Genomic DNA, 13,650 nt, shown 5'->3' on the forward strand with positions numbered 1-13,650 from the left:
CCTACCACATCCAGAGCCTCACACTTACTGCACAAGGCAGCTGGGAGGGTGAGGTGGACAAGAAGGGCTTTTGTCTGTTGTGCCAAGCAAGGACTTGCCTCCTTTCACTCCTTCCCTCTGATCTACTGCCTTCAGCCTGGCAGGGGGAGGTTATGCAACACTCTTGATATGGATTTCTTTCTGGTTTCTGCTCCTGTCTCAGGAAGGCCAGAGCACAGTTCAACTGGTGCATCTCCACCCTGGAGTCCCTGATACTACTTAATCTTTCTATCTCATCTCTTGGAAAACACACTGGGGCATTCACTTAGCTACACTGCATAGCACCTGCTAGACAGACAGCAAATTAATTTTTACTGAATGTATTTAATGACACTCATTTATTATTTCAGCCTAAGTACTGAGTGGTTAATGCAAAACTAAAGTGAAAAGATTCTACATTTAATTCTAAGGTAACAGAACTGGTACACAGCTCCACTGTTTTACCTCCTTGTTGGTAACTAGGATCCTAACCTAAATTACAAGCAGCTCAAGAGCTTTGCAGAAACCTTTCACTGATATTGCTTACTCATTAAAGCAGTGGAAAATATGGTAAAAGACCAGCTTATGAGACTGTTTTCCCTTCAACTTTGTTTATTGATGTACTGAACATGAAAAAGTACAAAGAATCCAAACACAAAAGAAAACATGTACAACCTCTTAAATACCCAACAGAATATATTCTCTATTCCAACAAATGTGAATTAAGTCATACTATACAACTTCAAATAAATACCAGCCTTATATTTTACTAAGTGCTCTGATAAACACTGTAAAGTGAAGCCCAATTTACATGCCTTCTCATCAATGCCGTTAGTTGCTACAGTAGTATAGGAAAGAAGCACGTAGCTACTATTTCTCCCACATCAGAAAGTTTGTGATTTCTATACTATATACAACTTTTAATGCAGAGGATTAGCTTTAACAATCTAAATGCACCTAAGAATGAAGAAGTACTCAGGAAGCCAATTGATTTTTGAATAGCATTGAGTGGGTCAGCATGAAAACTTGCTTAATCACTTTAGCACGCGCTTCACAGTATATGTACTGTACTATACTGAAAATTTTATAACTACAATTTAAAAGAATAAGAACCAAAAACAACTGCAAATATAGTGTACAACTATGTTATGCATAGAACATTGCTTTTTCTAAGGGGAAGCATATGAGCATCTCAGTTTATACAAAAAGCAGGACGTAACTACATAGTTGTCAGTGCATCCTGGTGAAGGCATCAAACCCTCAGCTTTTTTTTAAAAATTTAATTATAAGCTAGATGCTAATCAGAAAATATTCTGTATTTGTTTTCCTTAAATTTCTTCAATACATGGTAAAGACTTTTTCTATTTCCCCAAATAGTGATTTAAGCATCATACAAAGTTAAACTTCAATAGCATACAGGTATTTATGGTTTTCATATGAAAAATGTAAGGAAATTTGCTCAAAACATATGTTTATACTTGTTTTTTTACCACAAACATATTTATAAACAAAAATGTTGCATCACCATAAACAGCTGAAGCTAGACTATCTACAGACAAAAATAGCAACAGATCTGATGCACTGTAAATTCAAGTCCTCTGGACCAAAAAAAAAAAAAGAAAAAAAAAAAAAAAAGAAAAAAAAGAAAAGAAGCAGACCTCAAGTAACAATGTTAATGCCATTTACAAAGAAAAAACTTATACAAAAACATTCAAAATTGAACATCACTTGGCATGTAACTTTAAAAAAAAAACTATAATCAAAATTAGCTGAAAGGTTCGTAACTTAAGTTCTTATTTACATTACACAAAGCTCAGGTGTTAGCCTTGAACATAACTTTCAAAATACCTCCTAATGCATCCAACTCAGGCCACTTCGGCTGATTTGCTACTGCACAAATCATGCTTGATGTCTTTTCTTAAGACAAAACAATTCTTCAAACAATAGCAAGTACATCACTAAACACCTTGAGCTCTATCTGAAGGGAATTCTTTAGGAAGAACAGATTTTTTTTCCCCCATATCTCAGTGTTTTAAGTTTTCTGCTTGCTCTTATATTCTTTTTTTAAATTTTCATTTGCTTCAAAATCACAAATTAAAGTGAGCCACCTATCACTTAATAACCAGGATGATCAATGACTCCACTGATGATTACAAAAATGAAACCAACAGTGCATCCCATTGACTTTACTTCTTAATACAAAGGTCTCAAAAGTAGTTCTACATCATAAATCTTTCTAAATTTTTTCCCAACAATTGCAAATTTCCTGGTAAGTTTTAAAAGCTCACTAGTTGTCATACGAAGAGATTTCTCAAAGTATTCAAGTCAAAATATTTGTTCCAGGACCAGTAAAAAGTTTCTCCAAATTTTTTATTTTTTTATAAAAATAGATGCTTTTTTAAACCCACATCAAAGAGGCTCTTATCTCTTTGGCAAGGTACTGCTTTACGAAAAGTTCTCCAGTATTCTTACAATAAGCTTTTATAATGTGTTCCCACTCCCCAACCCAAATGAAGATGATGAAATAAATACTGCTTATAACTTTATAAATAAAATGTAAACTTCAGATACTTTTCTTGAACAACAAAACAATATTGCATTACAATGTAAATTAAACACAAAGCAAATCAAAAAATGACAAAAAAAAATATAGTATTACACAAAGCCTTGATATTTACTCATAGATTAAAGGCAGTCATGTATAAAGAAAAAAAACTTCTTCCCTTAGCTGAAACATTTTAAAAGGTCCACCTTCTTCAAAGAAGGCAATAGAATACGCATTGTGACAGGTAAAAACCCTGTACCTCTTGTCAATACTCAAACACAAAAGATAGTTAAGAAGTTCTAATTCAAATAGTAGCAATAAAAAAATCTCACATATTCTTAGGATGCTAAGTAGTCATTTTATCCCCATTTCCACACTGGCATACAACAAAGGCATTTACTAATGCATAAAGCTTCCTGTAAATCGCCTTTGTTGTATAGTTTTCATGTATTAATGCACTGAGAATAACTTGTTAGGCTTTGTGCGTTTTGTTTGTTTTGAAGGAGACCTGCAGTACTCTGTCACCAAGGCGGTATCCGTTCAGGCTGGCTATTGCCATAGCTGCCTCATCGTAGTTTGTCATAGTCACAAATCCAAAACCTTTGCACTTGTTGGTGTTAAAGTCACGGATGACCTTCACATTGGTCACTGCTCCGAAGGGTCCAAACATCTGCCAGAGGATACTCTCATCAGCATCAGGGGCCAAGTTGTACACAAAAATGCACCACCCAGTTCCTGCATGTCCAGGGATATTAATTCCGGCCAAACTGGTCATTCCATCAATGGTCATTGGAGGAAACCTACTAAAGAATGAGGGAAAGCAGAACAGAATCATCATATAGCTGTTCACACAAAACCCCAGCAAAGAAATGTCAAAATAAAAGAAGAGAATGATACAGAGCTTTTCACAGAATGAACATGTTGCTCAGACTAGAAAGATAAGATCAAAAATAGTTTTTGCCCCCTAACTGCGCAAATACTATGTAAAAAATTATACACAAGTAGGGAGAACAGTGCTAGGTATGTCTGAAATGATGTAACAGAAAATCAAAAGGAAAGCATGCTATAAAACCAGTGAAGATTAGCAAGTAATTTGAAACAGGAATTCCATGGAACTTCTACAAAAGGCTTGTCTATTTCATGCAAAATGCATCAAAATGAACAATCTCAGCTGAAGTCTCAACATGCAAAAATCCAACATAAGTCTTACTGAAAAGTAAGAGTTTGCAAAATACTTCAAAATAATTTGGTTGTTATGAACCAACTAATCCTTTATTACCTCTTTACTCCATAAGCTATGTTGAGCAGATTGTCCAACCTGCAAAACATTTAGCAACATGTTCAGTCTTAAGACTTTTCCACCCTTTAAGATAAGGAAACTTAGCATATTACTGTCATATCCATTACACTGTACCAAACCTCATCCAATGTTAAAGTACCACCACTGAAAGAGCCATGGCACCTTATTACATCTGATAGTGAAGACAAAACAGATGTTCTTCGTGGAGATGCTTATTGGGAAATAGGTAGCATCATCCACCATCTAAACCCCATGCTGCTACAATTCTTGTGTAGTAACCACCACATACTGTTACCATAATGTTATAGTCAGTGACCACATCAGTCAAGTTTTCCACATTACTAACCTGGTTGAAAAAAAACTTTTACTAAGGTTTCTGACACGTTTGCTGACATGACTATCAAGACAGATGCAGTATTTTGGATCACTAGCAACTATTGTAACATAAACTCAAAAAAAAGATTTTGCATGTTCCTACTCCTTCTGGCAATCCCAGAATGTTGGGAGGCAGAAGGCTGAATTGGCTGAGCAGGACTAAGCAGAAAAAGTAAGTGTAAGGACAGTGGAGGCAAAATCAGGTGGATATGGAAAGAATACAGAGCTATTGCTTGCCACTGGAGGGAAAAAATTTGTGTGGCCAAAGCTCAACAGGAGTTGAAGCTTGCCAGCAATGTGGGGGACAACAAGTTTTTAAAAATGTCAATGTCAAAGAGCAGTCCAAAAATAACATCAGCCTGTTACAGAATGAAAATGGTCACCCCACAAACAAGGACACAAACAAGGCAGAGAAGTTTAATTCTTTCTTTGCCTTCATCTTTAATGTTGATGATGGGCTAAGAGGGTCCCAGTGTCTTGGGCTGTGAGAATGGTGAACAACCCTGAACATGTGTGGGATCTCCTGTTCCAACTGAGTCCCTTCAAATTTATCGGACTGGATGGGATTCATCCAAGGACACTCAAAGAACTGGCCAATGTCTTTGTGAGGTCTCTTTCAATGATTTTTTTCATGATCTTGGGAAGGTGGTGTTGACTGGAAGCTGGCTGACACTACCTCCATTTTCAGTAAAGGCAAGAAGGATGACCTTGAAACTACAGGCCCATCAAGTCTCACTTCAGTGCCTGGTAAAATTATGGAGATTATTCTGGGAAGTACTGAAAAACACAATCACAGCCAGCGTGGCTTCAAGAGGGCAAAATCCTGCTTGTCAAACTTCAATTTCCTTTTATGACAGGATAACCCACCCAGCTGACCAAGGGAAGTCAGCTGATGCAATGTTTTTGGATTTCAGTAAAGCCTTTGATACTGCCTCTCCCAGGATCCTTCTGGACAAAATGTGCAGCACACAGCTGGATAAATGTATCATGGGATGGGTGAGCAACTGGCTCAGGGCTCAGGCACAAAGGGCTACAGTGAATGGGGTGACACGCGACTTGGTAACTGACACTACTGGGATTCCACAGGGATTCATTTTAGGCTCAGTGCTCTTTAGCATTTTCATAAATGACTTGGATGCAGGACTTAAAGAACATATACTTAGTAAATTTGCCAATGACACTAAGTTGTTGGGAGGACCTGTTGACTCCCCTTGAGGCAGAGGGAACTCTGCAGAGACACCTTGACAAATGAGAGGCTTGGGCAATCACCAACTAACTACATGACATTTAAAAAGGCCAAGTGTCAGACTCTGCACCTGAGATGGGGCAAACTAAGATGTACAGAGAGACTGCGGAGTGAGACACTGAAAATCATGGCAAAGGACCTGGGGCTTCAGGTCAACAGAAAGCTGAGCATGAGTCAGCAGTGCCCTAGTATGCAAGGAAGGCCCCCATGTCCTGGGAGGCATCAAGCACAGCATCACAGCCAGGCAAGGGAGGGGATTGTCCTGCTCTGCCTTGCACTGGGGCAGCCTCACCTCCAGTGCTGGGGGCAGTTCTGGGTGACAAAACATAAGAAAGATATAAAGCTATTAGAGTGTTCAAAGGAGGGCCAAGAAAATGGTGAAGGGTCTGAAGGGGAAATTGTACGAGGAGCAGCTGAGGTCACCTGGCTTGTTCAGCCCAGGGAGCCTGAAAGGTGGCTGGCCTCCTCACACTCTACATTTCCTTGTGAGGGGAAGAGGGGGGGCAGGAACTGATCTCTTCTCAGTGGTGACACTGACAGGACCTGAGGGAATGCCCTGAATTTATGTCAGGGGAGTTTAGGTTGGATATTAGGAAAAGGTTCTTCACCCAGAGGGTGGCTGGACACTGGAATAGGATTCCTAGGACATGTCACCAAGCCTGCCAGGATTCAGGAATTGTTTGGACAATGCCCTCAGGCAATGGTGTGACTCTTGGTCCTGTGCAGGGCCAGAAGCTGAACTCAATGATCCTTGGGGGTGCCTTTCAATCCAGGATATCCTATGACGCTATGATTTTACCAGATGAAGTGTTTCTATAATATACATACACACATATATATTATTTTCAAGATTTTTCCACGTGGTTCTTGCCTCACTTTTCCCCAATTACAGAATGCCACAACTCTAAACCCCTCCTATCTATAATCCTATCTAATAATCTAGCCAATATCTGAAATATACAGTGCATACCACTCCTATTGCCCTTATTCCTGCTTCTTTCAAGAAAAGTTCACCCTGAAGAAGCTCTTATTTCTTTCTGACAAATCACAAAGACATGAAAAAGTCTTATTATAGATCAAAACTCAATAAAATACAAGCTTAGGTAAAAAACATACACTTGATTTAGTTTTCCAGAGAGCACTGACTCTGCAGTGAGCTGGGTTTGCAGGATACACTGACAAGAAACTACTGAACTCCTAAAAGAGCAGAAAAAGGAGATTAAAAAATACCTGACTACTAGCAGTAGACAGTGTAGATGACTGAGGTCTACTGTCACTGACATGAGTGGTGGAAAGCAAGGTGAAGAGTTCTACAAACACCACCACTTATAGCTCCTTGTTACAAGGGCTGTCAGATGAGGACTTTATACAGTAATGGTATCACTTGTATGACTTTTCAGTTATCTTGATGACTTGAAAACACTCTGGAAATATTCTCAGAGACTTTCAGTGGAAAATTTTTAAAGACGCTTTAAGTTATACATCTTACAGAAACTGAGGAACAATTATATAGATCTTCTTTTGAAAGTCTAGCCCAAGTTTTCACTTAATAAGAAAAAAAAAAGGAAGCATTGTTTTGATCCTGTAACTTTTATTGTTAATACTGAAGAAGTTTTCAGGCCTCTGTCAACTATTAACAGAGATCGGGCAACTGCATCAGGTCACTGCCAGAGTATGTTGAATAAGCTTGTGACACAAACCCCATGATCCTATTTCACACAATGCACTTGACTCCATCCTGCCATTTCTGCCCCCAGACTTTTGTCTATAGAATAATGGCAAGTCTACTTTTATGCAATATTCAGAACACTGTTGTATGCTATCCCTTTTATTACCTAGGAAATAGTAAGAAGAGCCACAAAAAAGTAAATAAAATTTGTTATCCCCTCTCCTACAGCAGAACACCTACACCTCACACCTGTGAGATGCAGCAGATAACACCAAAAAGCTGAATAGAAGAAAAAATTTAAAAATTCTAACAGAAGTGCAGGCCATGAACTCTTGAATATTTAGTATAAGCAAGCCTAGCCAATGCAGTGCATTCGAAATTTGGTATATTCTCTTTGAAGCAAGCTGTCAACTGTTTTTTTTCCTTGAAAAAAAAAAAGACAGAGATACTCTTTGAGTATATTACTATTTAACACAACCCAGTCACACTGTTCAGGGGCAGAGAGAGGGAAGAAAAGATCACAAAAAAAAAATCCAAGGTACTCATGGATGTAGATAGTACAGTGTTTGTTTCACTTTGTTCTCACCATCAGTTCTTTTCAATACACTAAATAGCACTGGGAACTATATAGCAATAGTTTCAACATGATGGAAATGTAAGCCCCCAAAAAGCACATGAAAAAATATGTCAGCAATCTTCATTATGAAAAGTTGTAACAAGAAAAGACAAAGTATGGCATGGAGAACATAGACACCGAAACAGGAAAAAAAGTGAAAGCCAGAATGCAGAGGAAAAATGTATGGTTGGATGAAGAAAAAGCTGGCTGTGGCATGCCATATGGCTAAGAAAAAAACATTGTATCTCCTAGGTCAATATGAACTGAATCAACTTGCACATTAATCCAGAATAACCTAGGAAATGAAAAGTAATCTTTGAAAAAAAATTTAAGTGACTGAGTACAAGAGAGATGTCACCTTGGTTTAACTAAGTATGCTTATTAGACACCGAAATGCTATCAACAGGATGGCGTGCATTTTGGTTTTAGCTGTACTGTGGTAGCATAGCTGAAGTTCAACATTCAGATGTTTCCTTCCCACACAGAAGTCAGACAAGCAGGAATGCACAAGAGTGGAGGCAGTCAAACAGGCCTTTGGGAACATGCAAGTTTCAGCACACTTGTGAACATTATTTGACTTACCTAAAACGTTGAGCCTGCTGAGCTAGAGGGGCAGGATACCTTCTGTTTGGAGAATGGTACAGCTGGGAAAGAATGGCCTGATTGGTTTTTTGGCTTGGATTGTTAGCAAACTTTACAGTGATGGGCTCTGTGGCACCTGGAGGTTTCTGGCCATTCAAGCCTTTGATAGCTTCTTCTGCTTCAATTCGCTTGTCAAACCGGATAAACCCCACGCCCCGTGACACCCCTGCACAAGGTGAAAAAAGCACACAGTAATGAATTCACAGACTCCAGAATACTGCATATTAACTTTTACTTGTGTGGCCAATTGCTATGTTGATGGTCGAATGCTGTGAACACATGATAACTTTGAGCTTAACAGAACTGATTTCTAACATAAAGTAAGAATTTCCTACTGTAATTTTGATTTAAATTTTTAATTTAACTGATGTAAGACACATTTGTGTAAAGAGATTGTGAGTCTGAGGGAAAACAGTGGAAACAAATTTAGTGAGCCAAAGTAGAATTCAGAAACAAAGCAATTTTGTTGGATGGAGATGAACCCAAACCAGCTGCACTGTTACCTCTGGTCAGCTCATGCTATTCTGCAGCACCTAAAGTAACAAAAATTCTGCAAATAGCTTAGTTCTCTGCTCTCTAGCAGTAAAAGATGGCTTTTGCTCTCCTGCAGTATCCCCTGAAGGTCTCTTCAGAGCAAATATGCTCAGAGGATGATGATGTGCACATACTATATTGCAATAATGGGAATTATGGCCATGTTTTACCAGCCACTGGTGACCTCTGAGTAAAATACTTGGTTTCAGTCAATCACCATACATCACTAGATGTTACTTTTGAAGGAAACTTTTCTTGATATAGAAAAGTCAAAGGCAACATGCAAAGGAATTCAAAAGTGTTTATGGAAGGTCATAGGAACATCATGCATCAAAAATTCCAAGTGTCTTAGACATAAACATATTGAGCTACATTGGATACTTGAACCAATTAACATTAAAGCTACTAACAGCCAACATTAGTTAGATCAATGTTTTGTTGTAATATTTCAAGTGCCATTTAGAGCCCTTTTAAATTTTGGTTCATGAATAACCAGACAAGTTAAACATTTGTCCTCAACTGAGAAAGACATTAATGACAAGAAATGTATTCTCTTCATAAACAATGATTTAAGCCATCAAAAGTGACAATGAAGAGGCATAAGAAAGCTTTAAAGAGGCAAATGTGACAGCTTCAACTTTGCATTTTTTATCTGTCAGTTTGTGTCACAACCTTATTATTCATACCATTCTGAGCCTACCTCTTCCAAATTACTAAAAAGAAAGAGGCAAGAAAGCTTAAGCCTTAACAACAATCTATATGCCAGAAAGGATGCTACCAATAGCATGATTTATGAATATTAATAGAATTATAACACATATTAGAAGTTCAATTATATTTACTTACTGGTCCATTCGTTAAATGCCACCCATTTCTATGTATGAATATACAGGAACCTATTGTGAACAGCTATTTATTGCACACAGACTAGGAATCTGTCCCACAAATCTGCTATACCTACAAGTCAAGATTTGGCCTTTAGCTTTCTTTTCCAGGCTTCTATACACCCTCAACAACTCAACCTATTAAAATACTTTCTAAGTACTATGTGTCAACCTTGAGATTTCTTTTAACTTAGTGGAAGTCAAAGGAGTACACATAAGTTCCTCTAAAGGTCAGCCAAGACTCACATACTTGCAAGTGCAAACTTTTCAAAATAAGACAATTAAAAAACCTTATGACCTTCTACAGCTGAAAGCTGTTTGCCACCCAAGAGGATATGCAGCTTTGAAAAGGTACAACTATTAAAAAAAAAAATCAAACCCAGCTTATTCAGGGAATAATTATGGGAGTAAATTACTTCATCTGTCCCACCCCTTAATGCTCTGGAAGGGGGAGAGCTTGGAGAGTTCTCCAAACCTGCTTCTTTGTATGTCGTTCAATGCTCCTGTCATGTACTTGGGCTTTTCATTCAACTGCTTATTTCTGGCAGAAACCTCACAGCAGGTGATTCAGAAAACTATAAAGATGCTCAAGATCAGCCATCTGAGACAGCAAAAAACCACAGACATTGCTATCCTGAGTCTGAAGAGTAACCACAAAGTGCCACTGACAACCCTTACTTGATTGACACGCATACTATAATTACGCCAATAACCTGCTACATCTTATACTTTATGGCACAGGTAATCACAGAATTTCTCTGCTCCTGAGGAACTCAAAGTTCATGTGTGTGCCCAAATTTAATGAGTTAGCCTTGAAAACAGTCTTAATAGCAACTGCCAGTCTGGGGCTTCTGTAATCCTAGCCTCAGAGAACCAGCTGTGCATTTCTGCATATAATTTTCTTTTTAGGAAGAAAAAGTTTAATAGCATTTTGTAAGGCACTGGGAAACTATTTTCATACAGCAGCTTGGAAAGGAAGATTATGGAAGCTGTAAATTTGTTACAAGTCATCAAACAAGCTTCAGAACTGCACCTTCAGGGTGGAAATGACTCAAGCTGGCTCAGTACGCTATACAGTCTATTTTTGTCCATGCATATTTATGAACAATTCCAGGAGAAAAAAGCATTTTCTGGCCTACATACACCTTTTATACATTATAGAGACAAGACTATTGTACTGAAAGGTGAAATATCTCGAACTGTGAGTCCATGAAAGGCCATGCAAAACTGCCTACTTACCAGTGACTTGATCAACCAGAATACGAGAAGTAATAATACGTCCATATTGGGAAAAGAGCTGTTCCAGTTCTTTTTGGGTCATTGTTTTTGGAAGTCCACTAACATACAAATTTGCATCTCTGATAGAAGCTGAACTTGGTCGTGCATAAGAAACCTTAGGAAAAAAAACATAAAAATATCCTAGAAAACAAACACTTTCAAACCAGCTAAAATAGGACAGTGTTATCTGTTCTGAGACATAAAAACATCTCCAACAGCAGACAGAACAGTTACTTTGCAAAGCCAGTTCAGTGGGTTTTTTTGTTTGGGTTTTTTTTTTTTTTTTTTTTGATTTTGGAGGTTTTTTTGGGAGCTAGCTTCCAAAACACAGAAGGAATGCAAGTTAGACTACACAGGAGCAGCCGACTACGTGAATTCATATATAAAAAGTACTTCCGAATAAATGAGAAAAAGCTAGGTACATATTCCAGCAGGTCTTGGTGGAGGAGAAAGCATATGATTAAAGTGACAAATTTAAGAAGTTCTATGAATGCCCCATGTTCCATGAAGTCTCATTAAAAAGCAGTAAACCATACCAGGAATTAAGATTTCAGTGTGATATGTAGGCCAAAGGCACAGAAAGACAGTCTGAAACACTTATAGGTTTGCAAGTATTTTTAAAGCGCTGTGTCTTTTGTACATGTTGAGCTTGCTACCAAATGACTCATAATGACAATCATTTATGAGATCAAGATAAACTCTGCTAGATCACTTTCACAGGCCTGAGAATGAATGGCAGAAGTAGGACTCCAACCTGTATTTTGCCTGCTCAGCAGCTTCTCAATTTCTGCAACAGAGGCCTTAAAAACAAATGCCATTTATAGGAAATTCTTGGATCCTTTTGGACAGAAGTTTTTTACCTGCTGCCTTGACAAGTCAGTCAAAATTTTTTAAGGTGATTAAGTAGATTCTTTGACCTTCAGACACATGCTACAAAACAGCACTTTCACTACTTCCTACTGAAGTTTGTACAAGTGGTGTTACTACAAGAATGATTAGGACAGAACATCTGTGCTTCTCCAACACGACAAAATACTTCATCTAGGCTTTTCACCTATGTAAAACATAAAAGTAAAAAGGATCCTCAAGAAGTAGTCAGATTTATCTCCTTTCCTTCCCTCCCCCTTCATGTACTATTAGCCAATACTGGGCAACTGGAACTTGATTCTGTCATTCTTTTTGCCTAATTCTTTGATATTTATTTTCAAATCCTTCCTGTCTCATTTCTGTACAGACCAGCAGACTCTTAAGACTGCTATGGAAGCAAAACAGAAGACAACATGCCAGAGATTAAATAAGCAGTACCCTGAACACTGCTGTGATCCTTCAAGTTCCACCCAGAGGCTTTGTGCAAGGTACCTTTGTGCTAGTTGAGGAGGACTGACCTCAAAAACTTGCAGCTATCCAGCATGGAACCTTGTAAGTCACACTGCCTTGTTCTTCCCACTTGAGAGCCACACAAAAGCTAAAGGCCTATGATCAAAGTTACAGGAAAACAGAGTAAAGTGTGCCAGCATTCAGCCAATGAAGCACTATGACAGTAACAGTTACCCTTTTGGAATGAACAAACTTGTTCTACTTGCCCATTTAGCCTTGAGCTTCTTTAAGAAATAAACTTCCATGCCTCAGTTGGCAGGATTTTAAGGAGACTCAAGGCCAAGGAATGGAGACAGACTGCCTGGGCAACAGGATTAGTCCTAGTAATATCTTGAATGACCAAAGCCATGCAGACACTGTCTTTCAAGGGGGAGTTCACACTGCTGGACACATGCTGCCACATATAAAAATATAAATTCACAAAGAGTCTATCAGAAGAGAAGAAACCTGAACAAAATATTTGCTAATTTACTGCAAGTTTATCTTATGATACAGAACTGGTACCTGTCAAGATACAAAGCAGCTTTTGCAAAACTCTTTCATTTTCCTCTGGTAAGAGAGTATGAGCTCTTGCATTATGACAGCTGGTCCAGTATTACCCATGCCCTCTCTGGTTAAAACAGTTCAAATTGTTTAACACAGCAGTCAAGGCCTACACTGAGTGCAGGTAAATGGAAGCAATACTCTAACCAGTACACCCTACTCTTACATATCCAGTTTCACTGTTACTACCCTTCAAGTGACTACTCAAATACACTGAATTTGGGCACATTAGTCACAGTAATAACACATATTAAACCAAAATCTGTGGTTCACCACCAATATCTGTACACTATCTCTCCCTACCTATATCCTGTCAGTTTGCTCATTCAGTAATTACTGATAGCTCTATATTTAGTCTCTTTAAACAACTTTTATATGGACTGAATTAACAACTGTGCCAAGATTTTCATTCCACATCTAATGCAATAGGTGAACATTTCAGTTACATGATGTCAAAACCACTGAACACAAGGCAAGTCAAGAAACAGCCTGAAAGCCTGCAGTTTTAAATATTGAATGATGACACACACTTTACAATATTGAACAGCATTACTCTGGAGATACCAATTTAAAAGCAGTTTTACTGAAATTTTCCACTGCAGTTAGTAGGAAAGACTTGTTTC

At 38.2% G+C, this 13,650-nt stretch overlaps 1 protein-coding gene across 19 annotated transcripts in view; it reads right to left on the minus strand.

The window, feature by feature from the left end:
* Nucleotides 1-612: 612 nt before the first annotated feature.
* ELAVL2 (ELAV like RNA binding protein 2) overlaps nt 613-13,650 on the minus strand; it is an 87,907-nt gene continuing 74,869 nt past the window's right edge. For 12 of the 19 annotated variants that reach the window (XM_077171961.1, XM_077171957.1, XM_077171968.1 and 9 more), the window contains 4 exons: nt 11,069-11,222; nt 8,352-8,577; nt 3,843-3,881; nt 613-3,366 (listed from right to left, as the gene is read on the minus strand). In XM_077171961.1, the coding sequence (XP_077028076.1) occupies nt 3,036-3,366; nt 3,843-3,881; nt 8,352-8,577; nt 11,069-11,222 (750 nt within the window). In that variant the 3' untranslated portion in view covers nt 613-3,035. The remainder of the gene's footprint in view (nt 3,367-3,842; nt 3,882-8,351; nt 8,578-11,068; nt 11,223-13,650) is intronic. The other 7 variants (XM_054652547.2, XM_054652550.2, XM_054652549.2 and 4 more) reach the window with 3 other exon arrangements.

This window comes from Agelaius phoeniceus, chromosome Z (assembly GCF_051311805.1).
Source record: "Agelaius phoeniceus isolate bAgePho1 chromosome Z, bAgePho1.hap1, whole genome shotgun sequence".
Taxonomy (NCBI): domain Eukaryota; kingdom Metazoa; phylum Chordata; class Aves; order Passeriformes; family Icteridae; genus Agelaius; species Agelaius phoeniceus.